Source organism: Grampus griseus, assembly GCF_964374135.1.
Source record: "Grampus griseus genome assembly, chromosome: 8".
Taxonomy (NCBI): domain Eukaryota; kingdom Metazoa; phylum Chordata; class Mammalia; order Artiodactyla; family Delphinidae; genus Grampus; species Grampus griseus.
Genome location: NC_139002.1, coordinates 105,144,189 through 105,167,998, shown reverse-complemented (window position 1 = coordinate 105,167,998; position 23,810 = coordinate 105,144,189). Strand labels below are relative to the sequence as shown.

The following is a 23,810-nucleotide window of genomic DNA, read 5'->3' as shown; positions in this document are numbered from 1 at the left end:
CACCCAAGGACCAGGAAATGAGGGGTGATGACCCCAGCTCTGCCAATGGATCGGCTCAGCAGGCCCAGAGAGAGAGAGAGAGAGAGATAAATAAGGCCTTTATATACAGAGAAGCATGATACGGTGGGGGCGGGGGGGCTGCTAGCAGCAGCAGTGAGCTGGGCAGGGTGGCTGGGCCAGCAGGGCCCTGTCAGTGGGAGAAGATGCCCCGGAAGCGGGCCCTGTCTTCCTCGTCCTTCTGCCGGATTCTTGCCTCGAGGGCCCGCAGCTCACGGCTCACGATGGGCGCCAGGGCGGGGTCCAGCTCCAACACCTTGGCAAAGTCAGCCTGGGCCTCCTGGGCATTCCACACTGCCGCGTGCGCCTTGCCCCGCTTGAAGTAGGCCTTGACGTTGTCTGCAGGGGGTGCCAGTGGGCAGCAGGCACACAAGGGCACGAAGGGGGGACCAGCCAGCTACTTAGCTTGACTTCTGGCACCAGGGGCCCATCATGGGACGGAGCCCATGCGGAGGCCAACTCCACCCCGAACCCCCTTTCATATCTCACTGGCGCAACAGGGCCCATGGTCCTGCCTGGATGGGCGATATTTGGTCGGGTTCCCACGGGACTTCAGAGTGGGGGTGATATTAAAGGCTCAGTTTCGTGCCCCGGTGCCCAGGGGTTACGGAGGAGGCTGCTCTACGGACCACCCGCTGGCCCACCCTGGCGGCCCAGCGCGCAGTGCTCACCATCATACTTGTTGAGGATGGAGGAGCAGTGGTCCAGCACCTCGTAATACTCCTGGGCCGCCAGCTTGCACTGACAGTAGTTGAGCAGCAGTGGTGTGATCTGCAGATCCAGCTGGATCCAGTCAGGGGACCCAGGCTGTTCCTGGGGGCGTGGGGGGAGGGAGAGGGCAAAAGTGCTGAAACCTGGGCCCCCTGGCCCCACCTCAGCCCCTCCACTCACCCACTGCAGCCTCCAAGCGGCACCTTCATCTGAAGGTTCTTGAGGCAGGCGATGGCGTCGTAGTACTTGGCGGCAGCCTCGTTCACACGGCCCTCGCGGTACAACCGGTTGCCCTCCTGGTGTATGACCGGCACTGCCTTTGCCTTCTCCTCATCCGTCATCGCCCATGGGTCCTGCTGGTACGTGCCAGGGTTCTCCACCTGCCGGGGTGTAGGCCAAGTCAGGGCCGAGGGCCAGCCTCTGGGCTGGCCGGGCCTGGGACATTGGACACCGGAAACAGAATCACTTGTTCATTCTCTGACCATTCAACAACTGTTTATGTAGCACCTCCTACAGGCCCGGCACTGTGCCGGGTTCTAGAAATAGAGCAGCGAACAAGATGGTGAAAATCCCTGCCCTTGCAGTGACCTGAAGGAGGGGGAGGACACTGCCAGGGGGTCCACAAAGGTGTCCTTGTGCCTGCCCCACCCCAAGCCCAACCAACAGTCAGTGGGCCCACCAACTCTGGGCAGGCAGGTGGGACCAGCACCCGCTCTGAAGCTGGGCAGTGGGAGTTTGGCGAGGTGCCTGGAGCTTGGTGGCCCCTCACCTTAAGCATCTCGATGTCGAAGATGAGAGGCTGGGGGTTCTGCTGCAGGGCGTCCAGATCGGCGTGGCCCAGGGAATTGTGCTCGTGCATCTGGGCGATGCCGCAGCAGTGCCGCTGGCCCTCCAGGGGGTCTTTGCCAGCTGCAATGTTGCGTAGACTCTTGGCCACCAGCGGATACAGGACCACATGCTGCCGGAGGGTGAGTGGGCACCAATGGGCTGGCTGGCCACCAGCCCAAGAGGCCCAGCCCCCTGCCCCCATCACCACCTGAGAAAGGACACTAAGGCCCAGAGAGGGGCAGGAACTGGTTCAGCAGAAACACAGGAGGGCGTTTCCCTCGGGACTCCTCCAGCCTCCCAGCCCTCCAGCCCGGTGCGGGCCTCAGCTCCTGCCACACTTTCTGGCCACCAACCCAAGCCAAGCGCCTACCCCGCCAGCCTCCACACAAACACACACTCCCGCTGTCAACCGGTCTCCCCTGTCCTTACGAGCCCAGTGGAATTCTTACCTCCGCCCCTCCTCCTTCTCCCAGGCTTGCAGCCCACAAGCTGGGCTCCCCCCCATCACTGGGGTCCCTCCACATTCTGTTCCCAGCGTCTCTTCTGTGCTGCCCCATCCCCACCCCTTTCAGGGCCTATCTCCGAGGTGGGTTTAGGGCAGCAACCTCAAAACCCTCAGGGGAGACCCTCAGGGGAGACCCTCAGGCATAGGGGACCTAGCTTTTTTTTTTTTTTTTGGCCACAAGGCTTGTGGGATTTTAGTTCCCCGACCAGGGATTGAACCCGGGGCCACGGCAGTGAAAGCGCTGAGTCCTAACCTCTGGAGCGCCAGGGAATTCCTGGGGACCTAGCTTTTGACCTTTCACTAGGAACATCTGCTGGGATGGTGGGAGCCAGACCACCCTCACCCCAGTCTAACCAGCTCCTCTCACTGACCCTGCACAGGGCAGACTGCTCGGCTAACATTCATCCAGCCAGCAGATGTGTTCTGAGTCTTGGCTCTGGGCTGGCCCACACTGCGCACTTTGAAGGTAAACAGGCCCAATCCCTGCCCTGAAGTAGCTTAGATGCAGACAGAGGACCAGATCCTGGCCATGCAGAGCATGAGGGGCTGGAGAACCCAGAGATGGGGTTCAAGTCAACCACCAGTAGTCAGGGAAGGCTTCCTGGGGGTGGTGACCCAGGAATTCAGTTCGAAGTGGGAGGGAGGATCTTGGCCAAGAAAGGGATGGAAACACAGGGAGGTGAGTGGGAGGGAGACCCTGCAGGGCCATGTGAGCATCTATGGCTTACACTTTAGCTCGACAGTGACCAGAAGCCAGAGGGGTTTGAAGTAAGGAGTTGTGTGGGTCATTGCATTTGAGAGCCAGTCCCTGGCTGCAGTCCGGCTAAGGGAGAGGAAAAGGTGGAATAGGGGCCAGGACGCCAGTGTCCTGGTGGTGTGGTGCCCTGGAGGGAGTCGGTGGTGGCCTAGCCATTGGGTGCGGGCAGACAGATGCAGGCAGACACAGGGCATCGGGTACCTTGACGTCGCAGCAGAACTGAGAGATCTCGCCCTCCCGCATGGTGCGCACAATGGTCTCCCACACGGGCAGCTTGAACTTCTTGCCGATGATGAGCTCCATGGGCTTGCCGCACACGCGGCTGTCGTCCAGCACGGTGCCCTCCTCGTCACTGAGCAGAGTCCGGTAGTGGAACGTGGCCTGCGGGCCGCAAATGGGATCAGACAAGGGCACAGCCTTCCCCCATCCCCCAAGGACAAGCCCAGCTCGCAGCCTGCAGATGGCACAAGGGACAGGGCTCTCCCAGGGGTCACCGCCCAACCTTACACCTGGCTTTACCGCACCACCCAGGTGAGGATACTGTCACCAAGAGGGAAGGGGTCCAAATCACATGGCTAGTGGGTGGACGGGCTGGGACAGGAGCCCAAGCAGTCTGGCACTAATCATTCTTTCAATAAATATTTACTGAGCACCTACTACATGCCTGAGCTCTGTGCTAGGCCCAGCAGTGAACAAAACAGACAAAAGTCCCTGCCCCCGTGGAGCTCACATGGAACTTCTAGAGGAAAGAGATGGGCCTCAACATGTGCTGTGTGAGGTTGAGCTAAGTGCTATGGGTCAGAAAACAAAATGCAGCAGGGTAAGGCAGGGTGAGTTCAGGGGGCAGGAGTCTCTGCGAGGACAACATTTAAGCAGAGATCTGAGGATCTGAGGGACTTCCCTGGCGGTCCAGTAGTTAGGACTCAGTGCTTTCACTGTCGGGACCTGGGTTCGATCCCTGGTCGGGAAACTAAGATCCCACAAGCTGTGCTTGTGGCCAAAAAAACCCCAGAGATCTGAAGGGAGAAGCAAGCCAGGCAGATGCTGGGGTAGGAAGGGGTGGGGACTTTCTAGGTCAAGAGAATAGCAGGTGCAAAAGCCTTGCAGAGGGACAGTGTGTGGGGTGCTCACAAAATGGGAAGCCAGTGTAGCAGAAGCAGAGTGAACAAGGGCGAGGAGTTGTGCATCACGGGGTCACCAGGTCAGCAAGGATGGACCCCACAGAGCCTGCAGGCAGTGGTGAGGAGTTTGTTTTTTCACTCTGAGTTGAGAGCCAGCGGGTGGCTCCAAGCAGAGGAGGGACATGATCTGACGTGGGTTCTGCTGCTGCTGGGATGAGAACAGGCTGGAGCGGAGGGAGGACAGAAGCAGGAAGGTGGTTACTGCAATAACCCAGGAGAGAGATGATGGCGGCCTGGACCAGGGTGGTAGTGGCAGAAGTGGTGAGAAGTGGTCAGACCACCGGTGTATTCTGAGGATCTTCTGTGGGAAGTGAGAGAACAGGAGGAGCCATGGAGACTGGGAGGTTTTGGGCCTGAACAACCAAAAGGCTGGAGGTGCCCTTAACTTAGATGGGAAGGCTTGGGGGGAGCAGGTGAAGTTTGAGGTGCCAACCAGACATCCAGGTGGAGATGGTGAGTAGGGAGCCGGATATCAACTTTAAAGGAGAGGGAAGGCTAGAGATAGACATCTGGGAGTGGCCCAGGCATGGAGAGTTTTTTAAAAGAGATGAGCCTGGATGAGATCATCTCAGGGAGAGTGAAGAGAGAAGAGGTCTAAACACTGAACCCTCCACAGGATATGGTTAGAGGAACCCACACTCTTTGCCACCACCCCTAGCCACTCCTCTGAGCTCTGTTTCCACATCAGTAAAATGGGGTCAACAATAGTACCTATTCCTCTCGTGAGAAGGAAAGAAAATAAACTTGTGAAGCATTTAGCACGGTGCTCATCTGAGCCCTCAATCAATGCTGGTGATTGGTTTTTTAATTTACCTGTACCTGTTCCTTCAGGGTCATTGTTCACAGATCTTCACTATTTTTACAGTGTTCTCTCCAGCTGGTGTCTGTTCCATCCAGGATCTCCCTTGCCAGGTCCTTCTTCAAGGCCACCAACCCCCCAGCCCATGGGGGAATCCACCCACATCCACCTCCCTTCTCGCATCTGGGAAAGGATCTCTCTTGGTATCACTGATCACTAGGGCTGTGCAGCTCTGCCTCAAATCACTCACACTGAGAGAGGCTAGGATCTTTACCTGCTGGATCTCGGCGCAGTAGCTCTTACTTTTGGTGGCCCCAGTATGTTTTGTTTTGTTTTGTTTTTGCGGTATGTGGGCCTCTCACTGTTGTGGCCTTTCCCGTTGCGGAGCACAGGCTCCGGACGCGCGGGCTCAACGTCCACGGCTTACGGGCCCAGCCACTCCGCGGCATGTGGGATCTTCCCGGACCGGGGCACGAACCCGCGTCCCCTGCTTCGGCAGGTGGACTCTCAACCACTGCGCCACCAGGAAAGCCCGGCCCCAGTATGTTTTAAATGTTAAACTGTTGTAGTCATCAACAAGGTATGTCACTTCAGTTATTTTGGGGGCCAGGATCTTTACTCATTCGCTCAAGATGCGTGTCCTATGTGACTGCTCTGCTGGGCACAGGGGCTGCCCCCAGGAAGCTCCTTACTCTACAGGCAAGTGGCAACAGGGAAAGGCCCTCCAGGAGGAGGGAACTGCATAAGCAGAAGCAGGTAAGCCTGGAGATGTACATTGTTTGGGGGAAGGGGCCGGAGAGGCTGGAGGTGGGGGCCTGGATGTGCAAAGGAGGAAGATGGGAGGCTCTTTATTTCCCAGCCCTTATCTGTCCCGAGCAATGCCACGAAGAGCACTCGGAAGGCTGCCAAAAGGATTCTGGTCTGGCAGACCCAACCTCTGGGCCTGTTTGTTCTCTCGGTTGGTGCGTCGTCCCAGGGCCTCGATTTTCCCATCTAAGAAATGGAGCTGGTCTGTGTTTTCAGAAGACCCTTCCGTCTATAGATTTTGAGCCTTGCAAACCAGGGGCCCCTCCCAGAGCCCAAGTGTCCGGTTTAGGGTCTTCTCCAGCGCTGGGTCTGTGCAAGCAATAGGGCCAACCCTCGCACCTCCCGCAACCTGTTTATAATGACTGACGGCCTCCCCAACCAATGTGGCCACACGGCCAAGCCAGGGGGCGGGCGCAGACGCATCCGAATTCACCCTCTACTTAAATCCAGACCAATCAGCGTCGAGCTCGGCATGTGAGAGGTAGGGTCACCGACCACTGCTATCTGGGCATGCGCAATCTCTCGCCTACAGCCTCCTCCCGCCTCGCATGCGCACCGCGCCACGGACGGTTAAGGGAAGGGGATAAACACGAACCTTAGTTCCATCCTGAAAGTCAGGGAGCTCTCCTCGGCCCTCCTCTATCACACGCTTTTGGATCCCGTCCTCCCGGAGTCTTGCGATGATATCCGCCATCCTCCTTCCCCGCTGCTCTCTTTCGGCAACTTCCGGACTCGCTCGGCAGCTTCCGGACCTGCTTCGTCAACTTCGGCAACTTCCGAGCTGGCGCCATTTTGGCTAAGGGCAGACGCCGTAAAGGGCCTGAACGTGGAAACGGACAGTGATTGGTTCTCTGCGCTGCGGCTGAGCGCGCGGGTCTGACCAGGGGCGGGGCCTGAGACTGTCTAGGGGAGGTGAGAGAGGCGGGGCCAGAGTCGGCCGGGCGGGGCGGGGGCGTCCCTAGCAATTGTGTCATTGAACTGATATAGACTGGGCCCTCCCAAGTGGCCGTGTGCCACTCTATTTTAAGTTGTAGGAACAGTATAACAGCGTTACAGAACTAGGATGGAGCGGGGGCTGGGGGCCCGTCGGTAACGCCACCCCCTAAAACTACTATTTTTGTGTATTCCTTTCTGGGTTTTTTCTTTTAGCATACCTAGCACAATAGTCGTGACTTTTGCATCCTGGATTTTTCTCTTTAAATATAAATAAATAAATAAGTAAAACTAGGAGTAAGAAAGAGAGGAAGGAGGGTTTCTGTGTTCCTGTGGGAACCGTAAACTCCCCAAGAGACTGACAGTCCCTTGTGGGGTCCTGGCTGGATGTGTCGTCACCATGGAATCCTCCGCGGTGTCTGGCACATAGTATTAGGAAATATAGGAATGATAGAAGTGAGGCACTTCGGGGGTAGTACAACATTTCTCTCCGCCTCTGGAAACTAGCTGTGAAGAATAGCTGTAAGAGTTTTCTGCTCCCACTTTCGAGGTTTAGGTAACCGAATAAAGGAATGTCTTGGGACCTGTGCACTGTCTTCATTCCATCCTCATAACTGCGAAGAATTATTGTCCGTCCCCTTTGCCCCACGTGCTAAGGGCTTCAGATATTTATGCTGGTTCATTTCCCCCCCCCCCAAAAAGTCCCCTGAGAGAGGTGGAACCTCTGGGGTGAAAGGGAAACATGCTTTGTTTGTTTTTAGCTTTTTTTTTTTTTACCCACACAGGAAGTTTTTCAGGCGACTTCTGCCAAATTCTGAAGCAACAAGTAGTCTGTATCCTATACAGATTGCTCCAGAAAATGGAAAAAGAGGGAAAGCCATCCAACATATTTTATGAGGCTATTTTAATCTTGATTCTGAACCAGATAACTATACCATAAGGCAAGAAAATTATACACCCATTTTACTAATAAATATAAATATGAAAAATCCTAAATGAATGTTCAGCTAATTAAATCCACTAGTATATATAAAAATACCTCAGGGCTTCCCTGGTGGCGCAGTGGTTGAGAGTCCGCTTGCCGATGCAGGGGACATGGGTTCGTGCCCCGGTCCGGGAAGATCCCACATGCCGCGGAGCGGCTGGGCCCGTGAGCCATGGCCGCTGAGCCTGCGCGTCCGGAGCCTGTGCTCCGCAACGGGAGAGGCCACAACAGTGAGAGGCCCGCGTACAGCAAAAAAAAAAAAAAAAAAAAAAAAAATGTAAATAGAATGAGTTTTATACATGACTCCATGTTTTTAAATTGCAAACACATCCACATACGAGCCAATGCCATGTGGAGTAGGGGGCCAGACAGAATTCAAGGCAGCTGACTGAGCACACTGATGTGGGATCTGACGAAAGGGAGGAGGAAAACGGTGGAGAGAAGGAGGGAAAATAAATAAACGTAACTCAAGAGGGGCCTTGCTCATAGTGATGATGTGTCATAAACTGAGAAGCAGGATTGACTCAGCTCTGTACACGAGGTCATAAAATGAAGTGGGTCGGGTGAGTGCAGGAGGATGAGCACCCCTAGAGCTAGGTGGACCTGAGTTCAAATCCCAGTTCGCACTTGAAAGCATTTGGGATTTGGGCGAAGCGCTCATTCATGTGGTCCACAAATATTTATTGAGGACCTACTTAGTGCCAAACACTGTTCTGGGCACAGTGGACACAGTGGTGAATAAGACAGTGTAAAATAAGGTAATTTCGGGTAAGCACTGTGTGATGTGAAACTGACTTTAGATTGCATAGTCAGGGACGGCTTCTCTGAGAGGTGACACTGGAGCAGGAACACCGATGATGAAAAGATCCCCCTGTGAAAGAGCAAGGTTAAGTGCTTTCCAGGCATAGAAAAAAGCACGCACGTGCAAAGACCCTGAGATGGGAACGAGCTTGGCCTGTGTGGCTGAGTGAGATGAAAGAGGGCCAGAGAAGGACTTGATGCGATTGGGAGAGGTAGGCAGGGACCAGAGCTTTGTGGGCCTTAGTCAAGAGTTCACATATTATTCTAACCACAGTGGAAAACCAAGGGATGGTTTTATGCAGAGGAGTGACTTGGCAGCATACTTTAATTTAAAAAAAAAAGTTTTATTTAAGACTAACAGAAGAAAAGGATCAGATGTTTTAAAAGACCACTTTGCCGTCTGCGTGGAGACAGAATTGGAGGAGAATGCCAGCCACATAAGCTCTCTGAGCCTTTTTCCACATTTGCACGGTGGCGACAATCCCCCTCCCGTGCAGGGCCGTGGTGAGTAAGGGTGGGGAAACGGTCCCCAGGAGTCTCCTCAGCACTCGAGGAGCGGGCTGGGATGCAGACGGCTCCAACTCGGGCCTGAAAGGTTGGCGAGTGGCAGCCCCTGCAAGGCCCTTGTACAGACCCAGGGATTGCTTCCGAGAGAGGCACCCGCTGTCGCTCGCCGAGGCGGCCGCTGGGCGGCGCGGCGAGCCCAGCTCGGTCCGGACGAGAGAAGGCGCGGTCACTAGTCTGCTCGGCGCTCGGCAGCTCTGGCCTGCTGAAGGCGGGCGGGGGCGGGGCCGTTACGTAAGGGCGGGGCCTCGACCAGGGCGCCGGACTGTCGAGCAACCTAGACGACGGCACGGGGCGGGGTCTGCGCGCGGGGGTGGGGCCGGCGGGAGCGGATGGCGACGGTGCTGGGCGTCTGAGCGGGCCGGGGCCATGAGTGCCGCCCGGCCCCAGTTCAGCATCGATGACGCCTTCGAGCTGTCCCTGGAGGACGCGGGCCCTGGGCCTGAGTCCAGCGGGGTCGCCCGCTTCGGGCCGCTGCACTTCGAGCGCCGGGCCCGGTTCGAGGTGGCCGACGAGGACAAGCAGTCCCGGCTGCGCTACCAGGTGAACCGCCCGGCCCACCTCACCCCCCGCCTGGGTCTGGGCAGACCCCAGGCCGGACCCTGGAGAACCCCAACTCGGGAGAATCTGACTAGAGGCCTCAGCCGGAGCGGGAGACCGCCCCCCGGAGCCAAATCACTGCCCAGACCCTCTCAGCTCTGATTTCGGTCCCCAGCCACTACTGGAGAGCCTAGAGCCCAGACTTGGCAGCTCGTCCCTCACCCCCAGCTGGAGATCCCAACCTGGAGTCCCCACCGATCCTGGGTACTGACCCTCCCTCCCCTTAGCACACAGGGATGGGGAACTCTTCTGTACCTGAACCAGACTTTGTCCATATTCAGAAGGACTCCCCTGAGCCCCAGGCCAGATAATCCAACGGGAACCAGCACCCCCTCTTCTGTTCTAAGTCCCCACCCCATCCTTCCCTCCAGAGCTGGAGGTCCCCACTCACATGATGAGTCCTTGCCCATGCCTTGGCTCCCACTAAACTGGAAATCCCCCTTTCCCAGAAGACCTCCACCAACTCTAGAATCCTTTTCTTGGCAACCTGAACTAGATTCCTATGCCCCAAACCTGGAAACCATTGGCCTGCCCTTCCCTGGCACCGCAAATCCAAGGCCTCCACACTGGGCCCCTGAAATACCATCCTGACAACTCCACCCTGATTCCCAAGCTTGGGAGATCTCCTGGCCCTGGGAACCCTCAACCAGCCCCTGCTGGCTCCTCCCTGCCAAAGCCCCCAGCACCCACCTCCTACCTGGGTTTCAGTTTCTGTGAATCATCAAACCCGTTCTTCGGGGAAGGCAGAGGGAGCAGCTGTCAAGCGACCAAACAGCTGTGTGTCCAGGCAAACAGCTGTGTGCGCTCGCTTTCTTCCTCTCCACCAGAGGGGAGGGAGGAAGGGCCTGAGCCCAGTAACCCTTCTGAGCCCTGTGTTCTGGAATAGAACCTGGAGAACGATGAGGATGGAACCCAGACCTCTCCGGAGCCGGATGGGGGAGCCGGCACCAGGTCAGGGCCAGGTGGGGACCCACCCCGTACTCTTAGCCCCATGCTTCTGTCTCCTGTTCCCAGGCCCCTGCTCAGTCCTCCAGCTCACCTCACTCAGCCCTCTCACATCCTGTCCTACGAGAGACTCCTACACGGGGTCCCCTGTCCTGCACCCTACCCTAGTGCCAGCCTCACCCACGCACCCCTCCAGGCTCTTTATCTTGCAGAAACCCCCAGCCTGGTCTGGCCCCTGTCTTGTCACAGGTCACTTGTCCTACAGGAATCCCCAGCTTTCCTCAACCCCCAGTCCTGCAGAAACCCCCAGCCCTTGAATTCCTCTTCACCCCGTCCGTTCTCAGTGCCCCCTATTCTGCAGGAGCACTTAGTTCCAGTCTCTGCACCATCCCCCAGGATGCCATCACGACTCCTATCCCAAAGGGTCCCCTTGCTCACCTCCCCTTGCCCCCTCGCCGGGCCCATTTGTCCTGTAGGGATTCTGGCCGAACATCCATCCGCAGCTCCCAGTGGTCCTTTAGCACCATCAGCAGTAGCACTCAGCGCTCCTACAATGCCTGCTGCAGGTGAGACCCTGCCCTGCTCCTGCCACCTGGGGCCCCTGCCCCAGTACAGGCAGCCCTGACTACTTCCCCTTGGCTCTCTGGGTGGGGGATGGTGATGGGAGGGGTGGGCCTCCTGTCGCCTCTTTCACACCCCTCTTGCTCTGCTGCCATCCAGCTGGACTCAACACCCTTTGATCCAGAAGAACCACAGGGTAGTGCTGGCCTCCTTCCTGCTCCTCCTGCTGGGGCTGGGTGAGTGCCCCCGAGGGCCCCCTGCATACCCTGCCTACCCCTTGGTAGGGTCCACCCTCCTTTCATTCGGGCTCTGCATCGCATCCCCCTTGGCACACTGAGCCTCCCAGCATCCTGAGGACGCAGCTGGCTGCCGTGACCCCACCCCCATTTTACAGGTTAGGAAGCTGAGGCCTTGGGAGGGGCAGGTCCAGCCTCCTGGTCACAGAGTCAAGAAATCACACATAGTTGAAAATGGAACGTGGTTCCATGCTCCAAACTTTTCCTTTTTTTTTTTTTTTTTTATCCTGTTTAATCCATCAGGGAACAGAGAGTAACAGCTACTATTTATTCTCTGTCTACTTCGAGCCAGGTGCAGGGCAGGCTTATTTTCCTTCCGTACAGAGGTCACACAGCAAGCGAGAGGTAGGGCCACAACCCAGAACCTATATGTAGGGGCAGTGCTCAGGGATATGCCCAGCCCAGTGGCCAGAACTGCAGAGTGCCCTGCCAGCCCAATCCACAGGGCACCTGTCACTTCCCCTCCTCTGGAGTCTGAGAGCTGATAAGGACCTCTCTCCCACCCCCAAGATACTCAAGATAGGGAAACTGAGGCCCAGAGCAGGCAGAAACCACAGCCAGCTGTTTTCTAACTCCCACGCTCCTCATTCTGTGGGGCTGAGGAGTCAGAGTCCCCAAAAGGGATCTAGGGTTGGGATCAAGGGGAGCCCTTAGGGAGGGCCCAACTGTGGCACCTGCTCTCCCTCCTCCAGGAAGGTGAGAGTCCCCTAGCTGGAAAGCTGAGCAGCATCCTTGCCTCAGCTCTGGGTGTCTGTGTGCAGGGGAGGGAGCTGCGGCTTCCCCAACACCTGCGAGTTGCACTGGCCACCTGCCTTATCTCATTTCATCCTCAACACCTGACAGGGCAAGCATTATTACTATCCCAGTTCAAAAGTAAGGACACGGACGCTGCAGAAGAGCCACAGCTGGGAAGTAGATGAGCTGGGATTTAAACCCACATCAGTGATGTTGCCAGGCCTGTGGGCCACCATAGCCCATAAAGGCCTTTTGCAGGAATTAGAAAAAGATGCCTCCTCTGAGTGGGCAGAGCCCACAGCCCTAAGCCAGGGTACAGGGAGTGAGTTTCAGCCCCCATTGTACCCTTTTTGAGGTGCTCTGTGCAGGGCACAAACCACACAACAGTCCATGGTGGCCCTTCAAGCCTCTGTGCTGTACGGTCCCCCATCTCCCCCCCGCCATCCCATCCTCTAACTGGGGACCCAGGACTCTCTCTGCATCTGAAAAAGTGATCCAGCTATGACCACCCCAGCTTCCCCAGTGCCCACTGTCCTTAGCCAAAGTCCACATCCCTCCCCAGGGCCTACAGATCCTGCCAAACTCCTCAAGCCTGGACTCTTGCCTCTCCTGTCTCGCCAAAAACTGGAAGTTCCTAGAAAGCCCTGAGTTCCCTCCAGTCGCTGGGCCTTTGCCAGGCTGTTCCCTCCATCTGGAATACTCCTCTCCCTTTCTGCCTGTGCCATGCCCATAGCAAAGCCTCTGGAGTCAGATCACCTCCACCTTCTAAATGCAGGGCAAGTTACTTCCCCTCTCTGTGTCTCAGTTTCCTCTGCTGTGAAATGGGGATGGTAATATCTGTCTCAGTCAAGGTGGCAATTAAATAAGGCCCTGCATGTAACACACTTAGCCCAGTGCCTGGCAGCAGCTGGTAGGTGGTCACTAAAAGGTAACTGCTACTGCTGCTGCTGTCCCTGCTCAGCTTAGATGCTACTGCCTCCAAGAAGCTCTTCCTGATACCCCAGGCTCCCGAGCTGTCTGATCACCAGGGTTGTAGCTTGGAGGTTCTTGTTGCTTGCTCCACTAGGAAAGGGCCATGGGGGCAGGGACAGACATTTCCCAGGGCCTGCCAGGTGCCCTGCTCTGAAAACACAGAGCTTGGTGAACTTCCCCTGGCGGTTCTCTGCCCAGGGGACCTTCAGCTTAGGTGGGGGACACCATTCCTCAGGCCTAAGCCATGTTGGGGGTTGCGGGTGGAGGTCCCCACCCTGCCACCAGCTGCTGCCCCCTGCTCCTGCCCTCACCCTCGTGTTTCCATCTGTGTGCAGTGTTGATCCTGACCGGCGTGGGACTGGAGGTGGCCCCCTCGCCAGGTGAGCGACCCCCTCCTACCTCCGCGGGCAGCGGTCACGCCCCTCGTGTGCCCAGAGGCCCTCGGCAAGCCCTTCCACCTCCCGCAGCGCTCAGCGCCCTCCCGGCAGAAAACGGCCCCTTTTACCTCGGAGAGTGAGACTTGCCCAGGCAGTGACCCCGCAGTCCCGCCCGGAAGCCTCCCTGCCCTGACCCGGCCCCTCCTCCCCTCTCGTAGGTGTCTCCAGCGCCATCTTCTTCGTGCCCGGCTTCCTGTTGCTGGTCCCGGGAGGTGCGAGTGGGCGGGGCGGGGCGGGGGCGGGGCGGGGGCGGGCCCCCGGCGCTGACAGACCCCGCCCTGCAGTCTACCACGTGACCTTCATCTGCTGCGCGCTCAAGGGCCACCGGGGCTTCCAGTTCTTCTACCTGCCCTACTTCGAGAAGTGAGCAGGCGGCGGCAGACGGCGGGATCCATCGTCGGCGCCGAGAGGCCCCGCGCGGCCTCCTCGCGTCCCTAGGGGCGCCCCTGGGGCCCGCGCCCGCTTCGGTACCCTCATCTCAAGGGAAAAGACCCTGCGGGACCCTCGAGGCTCCAGTCCCCTCAGGAGTTTGCTCCGGAAGTTTGGGGCAGTGGGCCTCAGGCCACGACCTGGGCCTGGGAAAGTCGCCCCTTCCGTGCTCCGTGCCTTAACTTATTCTTGGGGGGCTGCTGGGTTGGTGGTGTTTTGTGCTAATAAAAGGGTAATGCTTAATTCCAGCCCACAATTGCTTTTTACTTCCCACTTGCCCTGACCAGCGCATCAGCCTGGCCACAGCCCCCTTTCAGAAAGGCTGAGAAAAGGACTGACCCTGGGGCTGAAGGGCTCTAGGACTGTCCGTCTCCCCATGGTACACATGACAGTCCTGATGCTCCATGACTTGCCCAAGGTCACACAGCACGTCAGGGGCAGAGCTGGGCCTGGGGCTCTTCTACCCTGCAAGCCTGGAGGAGACTCTCCCTCCCAGTCCTTAGCAGAGTCAGTCCTGCCCCTGTCTCCACTCAGAGAGGCAGCATTGGTGCCTCCCCTGGTGGCCCTGGCCAAGGGCACTCAGATGACACAGGCCTGGGGCCTGGAGGCTGGTATCCTGGTTCCAGCCTGGCTCTGGGGCCCTGGGCTGCCACAGCCGGCTCTGAATGTGGGCCACCAGGACGCAGCAGCCCAGCCTCCTCCACCCACTGCCCTACTTCCCAGGCCCAGAGGTTGGGAGAAGTAGGGGTCAAAGGACATAGGAAGCAGGCCTGTATAACAGAAAACCTCAGTGATCAAAGACTCTTAGAACCACAGAACATTGGAAACAGACCACTGCAGAATTTTGGAAGGTCCAAGCATCTCAGGATGTCAACAACCAGGAAACAGAATCTTTGAGAACCCTGAAAGCTGAGGTCATAATAGCTACCATTTATCAGATTCTTAGAAGGCGCTTGACACAGGTTCTTTCTGGTCACCCTCCATAGAAACTGAGGCCCAGAGAGACTGGCTTGGCTGAGGGCAGAGTGAGGAACACAACCCAGGGCTTCTGTGCCTCAGAGGGGGTGGGGGTCAGCAAGCTGGTCTGGTCCCCAGCTGACCAACTGAGGGGCTGGCCGAACGAGTGTGGGCCTTGGAGACCCTGTTCATATACTTCTTGTTTACAGTCTGCCACCCCCAGTGAGACGCGAGTGCCATTAAGGTGTTCGGCCTCCACGGTATCTGCAGCGGCCAGGACAGTGCCTTTAGGTTTCTGTGATTTTGTTGAAAGAATGAGCACCCAGACCCCCGCTCTCGCTCCTGATGTCCTGGCCCAGCCAGACTTCCCACCCTCAGCCACCAATCAAGGCACTTTTGGGGGGTACCAGTTAGATGCAGGAACTCCTAAATGAGTGATTCTCAAATTAGCTGGGGACCAGTTTTCATTTCTAATGCAACATGGACCAATAATTTTGTAAGGTAAAATGAAAACTAAAAAAGTGAAATAAAAAAACAAAGATACAGAATATAAGCCCACAGTTTGTATTATCAGATTAATCAGACATAAAATTACATTTCAATAGATAAAATCAGAACAAACATGGAAAGAAGAAAAATTATGAACACCATTCATTGAAAGTGGGCAAATTAGCAATTAACATAGAGTTGCTACTACGCTCGTAACTTTCTGTCACTTCACAATCTTAGCTAAACAGCAAGTGATCCCAAAAGTGGTGATTCTCCATATTATAAGACTATCTCAGGGGTCAGCAAGCTGTACCCCACAGGCCCAATATAGCCACCAAACTAAGAATGGTTTTCACATTTTAGTAATGGTTGGGATAAAAGTCAAAGGATAATAAGCTTTTGTGACACAAAGTTTATAAAATTCAAATTTTGATGTCAATAAGTCAAGTTTAATTAAATTATTATTTATCGAATTTCCAACACAGCCACACTCTGTATTGACTTTGGCTGCTCAGCCATACAAACTACTACAGCAGAGCAACAGAAACCATATGGTCCCCAAAGCCTAAAATCTTTACTGTCTGGCCCTTCACAGAAAAAGTTTGCCAACCCTTGGTCCATATGAACATGTTGACAGAACACTGAATCGCAACGTTTAAAGTTTTAATGTGACCAATGTGCTTGATTTTTGCTGGTTAATTTATGTAATCCAAGTTGGATTGACAGCAACACCATCCTCAGGAAATGATGAATACCCAAATTCTAAATATGATTTATTTTTAGTTGGAAAAGGCATTAATAGTTGCACACAGATTAAGAACATTAGATTTCCTTAGTGAATTGTGACTCAATTTATCCCTGATGCTCTTTGCCCCATAGCCCATTTTGTCTGATATGTCTGTAGTTATACTAGCTTTCTTTTGGTTAATTCTCCCCTAGTAAGTCTTTTTCCAAGCCATCACTTTCAGCCCTTCAGCTGTCATTATGCTTTGAATGTGTCCTTTTTTTTTTTTTAATTTATATTTTATTTTTAGCTGCGTTTTGCTGCACGCCGGCTTTCTCTAGTTGCGGTGAGCGGTGGCTACTCTTTGTTGCGGTGCGCAGGCTTCTCACTGCGGTGGCTTCTCTTGTTGCAGAGCACGGGCTCTAGGCGCGCAGGCTCAGTAGTTGTGGCCCACAGGCTCTAGAGCGCAGGCTCAGTAGTTGTGGCACACAGGCTTAGCTGTTCCGTGGCATGCGGGATCTTCCCGGACCAGGGCTCGAACCCGTGTCCCCTGCATTGGCAGGCGGATTCTTAACCACTGCGCCACCAGGGAAATCCTGAATGTGTCTCTTATATGTGCACTTAGCTGTGGGAAGAGCCTGGTATCTGCCTTTATATATATATATATATATATATATATATATATATATATATATATATATATATATGGGTTTTTTTTTGTTTGTTTTTTTTTGTGTGTGTGTGTGGTACGCGGGCCTCTCACTGTTGTGGCCTCTCCCGCTGCGGAGCACAGGCTCTGGAAGCGCAGGCTCAGCGGCCATGGCTCACGGGCCCAGCCACTCCGCGGCATGTGGGATCCTCCTGGACCGGGGCATGAACCCGTGTCCCCTGCATCGGCAGGTGGACTCTCAACCACTGCGCCACCAGGGAAGCCCCTATTTATTTATTTATTTATTTGTTTATTTATTTATTGGCTGCGTTGGGTCTTCGTTGCTGTGCGCAGGCTTCTCTAGTTGCGGCGAGCGGGGGCTACTCTTCATTGCAGTGCGCAGGCTTCTCATTGCAGTGGCTTCCCTTGTTGCGGAGCACAGGCTCTACACGCGCAGGCTTCAGTAGTTGTGGCACGTGGGCTCAGTAGTTGTGGCTCACGGGCTCTAGAGTGCAGGCTCAGTAGTTGTGGCGCGTGGGCTTAGTTGCTCCGCGGCATGTGGGATCTTCCCGGACCAGGGCTCAAACCCATGTCCCCCGCGTTGGCAGGCGGATTCTTAACCACTGAGCCACCAGGGAAGCCCTCTTTTGTTTTGTTTTAAGGATTATTTCTACCTTGTGTTTTAATGTTTTCTGTAGACTTTGTTTTTCTTTGCTTTTTTCCTCTTTCCCAGCCTTCTGCTAGCTTAATGAGGAATTCTTCACTTTCTCCCTTTTCCTCCTCTGTTGATTTGACTATAGAGAATGGAACATTCTATCTCTATTTCTGTTATATTAATGGTTACCCTTACATGATTAACAAAATCTAAAGTTAATCAATGAATCTGTCCTCCTCTAGGAAAAACAAGCATGTCTAGAGTATCCCTTCCCATCTTCCATTTTATTTTTGTCTATTATTTTTTTTAGTCCCTCCTGGTTTTAAAATCCCCCAAATTATTTTTTACAGTTCATGCTTCTTTAGATCTACCAATATGTTTACTGATTTCTCTCCTATTATTTAGTACATACTCTGCTTTCAATTTCCTTCCCACTGAAGCCATCCCTTCAACAAGAGTTTGTGGGTGGGAAAACTTTCAGCCTTTGTTTGCTGAAAAAAGTTTGTATTTCATCTTCATTCTTGAGTAAGATGAGCTAAGTACAGGCTTCTCAGTTGGCATTTTTTTTCCCTCTGCATGTTGAACAATTTATTCCATTTTCCTCTTGCATGTGTTGTTGTCAATGAAAAAAGTCTTTGGAGAGTCTAATTGCTAATCCTTGGTAAGTAATCTGACTTCTTTCTCGAGCTGTTTACAAGATTTTCCTTTTGTATTCTGCAGTTTCACTGGCATGCATCTAGATATACATTTATTTTTTAAAAAAACTTATTTATTTATTTTTGGCTGCGTTGGTCTTTGTTGCTGTGCATGGCTTTCTCTAGCTGCGGTGAGCGGGGTCTACTCTGCTTCGTTGCGGTGTGCGGGCTTCTCATTGCAGTGACTTCTTTTGTTGCGAAGCACGGGCTCTAGCCACGCGGGCTTCAGTAGTTGTGGCGCACGGGCTTAGTTGCTCCGTGGCATGTGGGATCTTCCCGGACCAGGGATCGAACCCATGTCCCCTGCATTGGCAGGCGGATTCTTAACCAATGCGCCACCAGGGAAGTCCCTATACATTTACTTTTATATATCCTTCTCTGGCTCCAACGTGCTCCTTCAATCTAGACTCTTGCCTTTGTGGAATTCTTTTTTTTAATTTATTTATTTAGGGCTGTGTTGGGTCTTTGTTGCTGCACGCAGGCTTCCTCTAGTTGCGGAGAGCAGGAGCTACTCTTTGTTGTGGTTCGCGGGCTTCTCATCGTGGTGGCTTCTCTTGTTGCGGGCACAGGCTCTAGGCGCGGGGGCTTCAGTAGTTGCGGCACGCAGGCTCAGTAGTTGCGGCATGCAGGCTCTAGAGCGCAGGCTCAGTAGTTGTGGCGCACGGGCTTAGTTGCTCCACAGCATGTGAGATCTTCCTGGACCAGGGATCGAACCCGTGTCCCCTGCATTGGCAGGCAGATTCTTAACCACTGTGCCACTAGGGAAGTCCCTGTTTGTGGAAGTCTTTATGGAAGTTTTTCAATCATCATCTCTTTAAATATTGCCTCCTGCCTGTTCTCTACATTTTCTTCTTCTGAGATTCCTAATGACTTTTAACTACTCTTTAATATTTTCTGTCTTTCATTCCTCAATGCTACCTTATGGGTAATTTCTCATATATAGCTTCCAGTTCATTAATCTTTTCTTAAATTGTGTTCAATATGCTGTTTACTTTACCCCTTGATGTTTTTTCATTCCAATGGCTATATCCTCTATTTTTAGAAGTTCCTTTGGGTTATTTTTTTAAATCTTTCTGTTCTGTTTTCGTACCATCCTGTTACTGATAACGGTCTCCTTTCTTTTACCTCAGTTTTTTCTGTTTGTTTTTGCGTTTCCTTAATGGCCTCTTTTACATTGTTTTATGATTTACACTTTGGGTGCTGACTCTTCTGTTTACCGCATCTGCCTAGTCTCCCTCATGGTGATTTGTTTCCTTATGTGATTTGTAACTCTTTGTCATGAGTTCATCTTCAGAAGTGACAGGGTTGTTTGGGTTTTTTTAAGTCCTATGTGCCCTGGGTTGAAAGAGTGCCTTTCTCAGCAGTTTTTTCCTATTTCTTCTGCTTTGCACACCACAGAGATAGACCGCACTCCTGCTTGACATGCACACCTGAGTTGCAGGTTCACTGGGGTAACTTTTTCCACTCAAGGTCCTGAACATCTGTACCTCATCACTTTCTCAGGCTGGTGGGTGGAGGTATATTTGGGTCGCCTTTTCAAGAACAGGGTAGCCCGCTGAGACGCTGGAGTGTACTGACGTCATGCCCTGCTCCCCAGCCTCTTACAGGTCTTTTGTCCCGCCTGGGTGTCAGAGCCCAGGCTCCCAAACCTCTCCACCTCTGAAGCCCCCATGGCATCTGCTCCTTCCCACCACCCAGCTTTGGGTTCTCTCTTTGTCTTTGGTACCTGGGGTCATCCCTCTCTTTCACGTTCAGCTTTAAATAAAAACAAAACCCAAAACATTTCCACATATAAAGAGTGGGAGGTGTCCAGCCACCTTCTCAATTCACCGTGTTACCAGAACCAAGCCCTACACTGACCCGTCTTTGAATGCTGCCAGTGCCAGGGAGCTCCCTACCTCCCAAGTGTCTGGAGAGATTCAAACCTTGCTCACACCGGGGAATGATGGGTGGTTGAGGGCACATTTCCTCCAGGCAGCTCGGGTGGAAGGGAGGTGAGGATGAGGCTGGGCAGGTGACATCACAAGCCAGCTCTCCAGCCAGAGGGTATCAGGAGCAAAAGAAGCCTGGGGCTGCTGGGTTTCTTTCATCCTGGGGCCTTGTAGGGAGGGTGTGCAGCACGAACCCTGCTGGCGTCTGAGGCCAGAGGGGCAACAGTCTCCCTCCTGGAGCCTCAGCGGGTAGAAAGCATCATCACAAACTCTGCGGGGGAGAAGGGGCAGGGCTTGGGCCAGTCCAGGTCAGCCGTGCCAGGAGACACTGAGCTCAGCCTGGGAGCCGGAGGGATGCGCGTTTGTCTAGGTAGGAGACTCACCATCAAAGTCTACGGTGCCGTCCCCATTGAGGTCCACTTCTCGAAGCATCTCGTCCAGCTCAGGACCCACCAGTGGCTCCCCAAGCAGAGCCGGTGCTGCCTGTCGCAGCTCTGCCACCGTGATTCGCCCATCCCTGTCCCTGTCAAACTGGGATTCCAGCAGGGCTCAGCCCTTCCTACCCAAAGCTGCCTCTGCCTGCACCCGCCTCCACCTTGCCACATCCTGTGCCTGGACGCCCACACCTTCGTCCGTCCACACACTCCTTCTTCTACCAGGCTGAGGCCGTGGGCTCCCTGCCCCAGGAGGGCTCCCTGGGTGGACCCCCAGCTGGGAGTGAGCCAAACCCTCTCCAACCCCTCCCCAGCCCTAGTCCCACCAGCTGCAGGGCCCGGGGCCTCCAGAGGCTGAGGCTCCCAGTCTCCCCTGGCCTCCTGGGGGGGAAGCCAGTAAGGATGCCACCCAGCCACCCACCCACCGCCCATCTGGACGCTCCACACCTCGCGGAAGGCGATGCGCAGCTCCCGCACCCCCAGCATGTGCGCCGTCTCCTCCCTCAGCTTCGGGCCCATCATCTCCACAAACTCCTCGAAGTCCACGCGGCCACCCACTGCGGACCCAGGCAGAGGGTCACAGTGGTGAGGGCTGGGGCCCGAGGAGGGGCATCACAAGGGCCAGCCCCTCCCCGGCTCTGCATCCAGGAAGGACACCGGTGTCCACGTCCCTGGGCAGGGGCGGGGCGGGGGGGTAGGAGGCTACAGCCCGGGGCTCCGATGGGGGCAAAGTGCTCAGGTGTTCTCAGTGAAGCCCCGGGTGTGGGGGAAAGAGACCAGGCTGTGGAACCAGACAGGCCCCAAGTTCAAAGCCCCCTGGCTCTGCCACTGATGGTGTGGCCTTGGGTGACTTACAGAGCCTCCCTCCTCATCTGGGGACAGGGTGCTGATGGGGCTGGGGTTCATGGCTGTAAAGTGCCGGAGCCCCACGGGTGGCAGCAAAGACCCCAGGAAGCATCCCCAGGTTGTCCCTGGATTCTAAGGTGCCGTCAATCATAAAAAGCACCAATGGTCAACTAGCAGCTTTGGGGAGAAGAAAGAAGCATGACACGAAAATATTCACGTCAATTGTACATCACATCCCATTTTGGAAACTGTAAAGAAAAAGCAAATGCGGGAGTTCTGGGATGAAAGGAATCTGATATTTGACAAATTGGCTAATGATAATCACACAAGGGCAGCCCATCAGACATTTAATCGCAAGGCATGGCCAGGGTCTGTCACGTTCGGCCTCACAGAACCTCAGGAGGCTCTCTCAGGAGCCTCAGGAGGGTCAGAGAGAGAGACAGAGACAGCCCTGGTGGCTGGTACCAGCATGGACCACTTTACCTCAGTCAGAGACGGGGGTCCTCGACCTGAGCCCCAAGGGGCTCTCTTGGGTCACCCGGTTCCTTCCTTGTCACCCTCGACCCCTGTGCCCCCGGGGGCCAATGTCAAACTGTCCTGGAAACTGTCACCCCCTCACGCCACCGTCACCGGGGCCTCACCCCACAGCCGCCTCCCACCACCTCTCGTTCCCCTGAACCACGAGGCCGAGAGAGGACCCGCCCAGGTGGCTCGCCGTCCTGCCCCGCCCCGCCCCCAGGCAGGTGTGGTCAAGCACTGACTTCGCATCTTGACATGCTGGGAGACCTCGATGAGCTCCATCTCCGTGGGCATGTAGCCCAGTGTCCGCATGCACTCGCCCAGGTCCCGGTAGCCGATGTAACCATCGCGGTCCGTGTCAAACTCCTCGAAGGCAGCCTGAAGCTCTGCAGGGGAGGGAGGTCAGGCACAGGCAGCCAGGCTCTGGGGGCGCCTCCCACCCACCTTCGCCAGCATGGGCCACTCACCATCCAGCTCCTCGGGGCCCAGCTCGCGGTCCTGCAGGGGCACAGTCCAGCATGTCCCTGGGGCCGGCCAGGGCTCTGGCCGCCCTTCCTCCTCCAGCCCCAGCCCACGCTGGCCTGGCAGGGCCCATCCCACAAGGGCAGGAGAAGGCAACTGAAGTCCCGCAGGCCCCAGGAGAAGAGATGACCCCCTTCCTGCTTCTGGGGCCCCACGCTGCCTCAGATCCCTGGGTTTGGGGTCTGGCTCTGCCCACTGCCCAGGCCACCCCCAAACTGCAGAAACTCTACCCCCTCAGCCCAGGCTCCTGAGTCTGGAGCAGAAACTGGAGGAGGCCTGAGTATAAGGGGCAGGGTGGGCTGAGCCTGAGCCCATGAGTCCCCAACCTCACCCCCAGGCCCCCCAGCCCTGCCCCAGCCCCACCTGACCTTCCCAAAGATGCGGTTGAGCAGGGGCCCGTATGTCCTCTGAGCAGGATCGTGCCGGGGGGCAGGACGATGCCGGTGGGACTGGCGACGAGAGGCTGGCCCCTCCTGCCCGTCTCCAGTCCTGGAGGGGTCCTCGCTGCCCCCCAGGGCCTTGGGGCCCTGCGTGAGGGTCTGCTCCCCAGAGCTGCCAGTGCCCTTCCGGGACCCTCGGAGCCCCTTCGTCCTCTTGCTGCTTTTCCTCCTGGTCAAGGGGAGCCCCTCAGCACCACTACTGGAAGCCATGACCCCCACAGGGGGCTGCTGGGGTCCGGGGGGTGGGTCTGGGCCATGCTGCGCCCTCACCTGCTCTGTGGCCATGCGGAGCACCCCTGCCTCTCCGGACCCATAAAGCTGCTTATGTACCCGCAGCCTGAGAGCTGATGGCCAGGGATCGGGCCCTGAGGGGGATTAGGGTAAGTGAGGCAGGCAGCCCAGGCGCTAATCCCAGCCCTCTGCCTGGGGGTGGCCAAGGCAGAGCCAGATGGGTCAGGGGGACCATCCTCAGCAGCACAGAGTGCCAGGACATGTTGGCTGCAGTGAGCTCTGGACGCCAGCTCTGCGGCTTATGAGCTGGGAGACCCAGCAAACTCACTTCTCTAAGCCTCAGTTGCCTCATCTATAAAACGGAGGCAATATCGCTGAAGCGTCAAAGACGGCCCAGTTGTATGAGACAGGCAGGATTTAGCTAAGAGGACACGGAGAAGCATCTCAAGCAGGAGGAAGAGTGTGGGCAAAGGCTGGGAGGTGGGAAAGGAGAGGATGAGGTGCCCACCGCAGCCCCCACGTGGGCGACATCCTGGCCGGAGCAGAGGCTTTGTGAAATTCAGGAAGAGAGGCCAGACCAGAGAGGCCTTGAATCACAGATGATTGAGGGTGACCTCGGAGGAGGTGGACCCTGTGGGAACCCAGAGCCTGCCCTGAGCTGGAGGGGCCCAGGGCGAGGGGTTTCAGCCATCTGGCCCTGTCAGGAATAGGGGGGCCTGGCTGGTCACTTGGCCTTACTGGGCCGGGGTTAGGGTTTCCCAGCGAGCAGCCCCATGAATGATTGATGTCCTCCCAGCTTGGGTTTCACACCGGCC

General features: G+C 55.6%; 3 protein-coding genes across 4 annotated transcripts; 1 reads left to right on the top strand and 2 right to left on the bottom strand.

The window, feature by feature from the left end:
• Positions 1–16: 16 nt before the first annotated feature.
• AIP (AHR interacting HSP90 co-chaperone) lies at positions 17–6,388 on the bottom strand. 2 transcript variants are annotated; one of them, XM_082659308.1, is made up of 6 exons: positions 6,241–6,372; positions 3,060–3,239; positions 1,538–1,726; positions 972–1,148; positions 729–870; positions 17–396 (listed from the first exon to the last, which is right to left on the bottom strand). In XM_082659308.1, the coding sequence occupies exons 1-6, from the start codon at positions 6,337–6,339 to the stop codon at positions 191–193; spliced, it is 993 nt and encodes a 330-aa protein (XP_082515434.1). In that variant the 5' UTR covers positions 6,340–6,372; the 3' UTR covers positions 17–190. The 2 variants fall into 2 exon arrangements, with proteins under 2 accessions (XP_082515434.1, XP_082515435.1); XM_082659309.1 differs by having other exon boundaries at positions 189–396; positions 737–870; positions 6,241–6,388.
• A 2,853-nt stretch (positions 6,389–9,241) lies between these two features.
• On the top strand, positions 9,242–14,145 carry TMEM134 (transmembrane protein 134). Its single transcript, XM_082661140.1, has 7 exons — positions 9,242–9,471; positions 10,415–10,479; positions 10,950–11,039; positions 11,194–11,270; positions 13,373–13,417; positions 13,633–13,686; positions 13,759–14,145. Exons 1-7 carry the CDS (start codon positions 9,298–9,300, stop codon positions 13,839–13,841), a joined length of 588 nt encoding a protein of 195 aa, XP_082517266.1. The 5' UTR covers positions 9,242–9,297; the 3' UTR covers positions 13,842–14,145.
• A 6,100-nt stretch (positions 14,146–20,245) lies between these two features.
• On the bottom strand, positions 20,246–23,049 carry CABP4 (calcium binding protein 4; the record flags this gene model as incomplete). Its single annotated transcript, XM_082660133.1, has 6 exons — positions 20,246–20,274; positions 20,387–20,534; positions 20,885–20,994; positions 22,045–22,188; positions 22,270–22,300; positions 22,693–23,049. 6 exons carry the CDS (start codon positions 23,047–23,049, stop codon positions 20,246–20,248), a joined length of 819 nt encoding a protein of 272 aa, XP_082516259.1.
• Between the last annotated feature and the right edge of the window lie 761 nt (positions 23,050–23,810).

Bases quoted from the DNA above. Each gene is read 5' to 3' on its own strand.
- AIP (XM_082659308.1), bottom strand. From the start codon at position 6,339: ATGGCGGATATCATCGCAAGACTCCGGGAGGACGGGATCCAAAAGCGT. The intron at 1,727-3,059 runs GTACCCGATGCC...ACCCTCCGGCAG, and splicing joins AGTTCTGCTGCGACGTCAAG to CATGTGGTCCTGTATCCGCT. The intron at 871-971 runs GTGCCGCTTGGA...CCACGCCCCCAG, and splicing joins TCAAGAACCTTCAGATGAAG to GAACAGCCTGGGTCCCCTGA.
- TMEM134 (XM_082661140.1), top strand. From the start codon at position 9,298: ATGAGTGCCGCCCGGCCCCAGTTCAGCATCGATGACGCCTTCGAGCTG. The intron at 9,472-10,414 runs GTGAACCGCCCG...GTTCTGGAATAG, and splicing joins AGTCCCGGCTGCGCTACCAG to AACCTGGAGAACGATGAGGA. The intron at 13,418-13,632 runs GTGAGCGACCCC...CCCCTCTCGTAG, and splicing joins GGAGGTGGCCCCCTCGCCAG to GTGTCTCCAGCGCCATCTTC.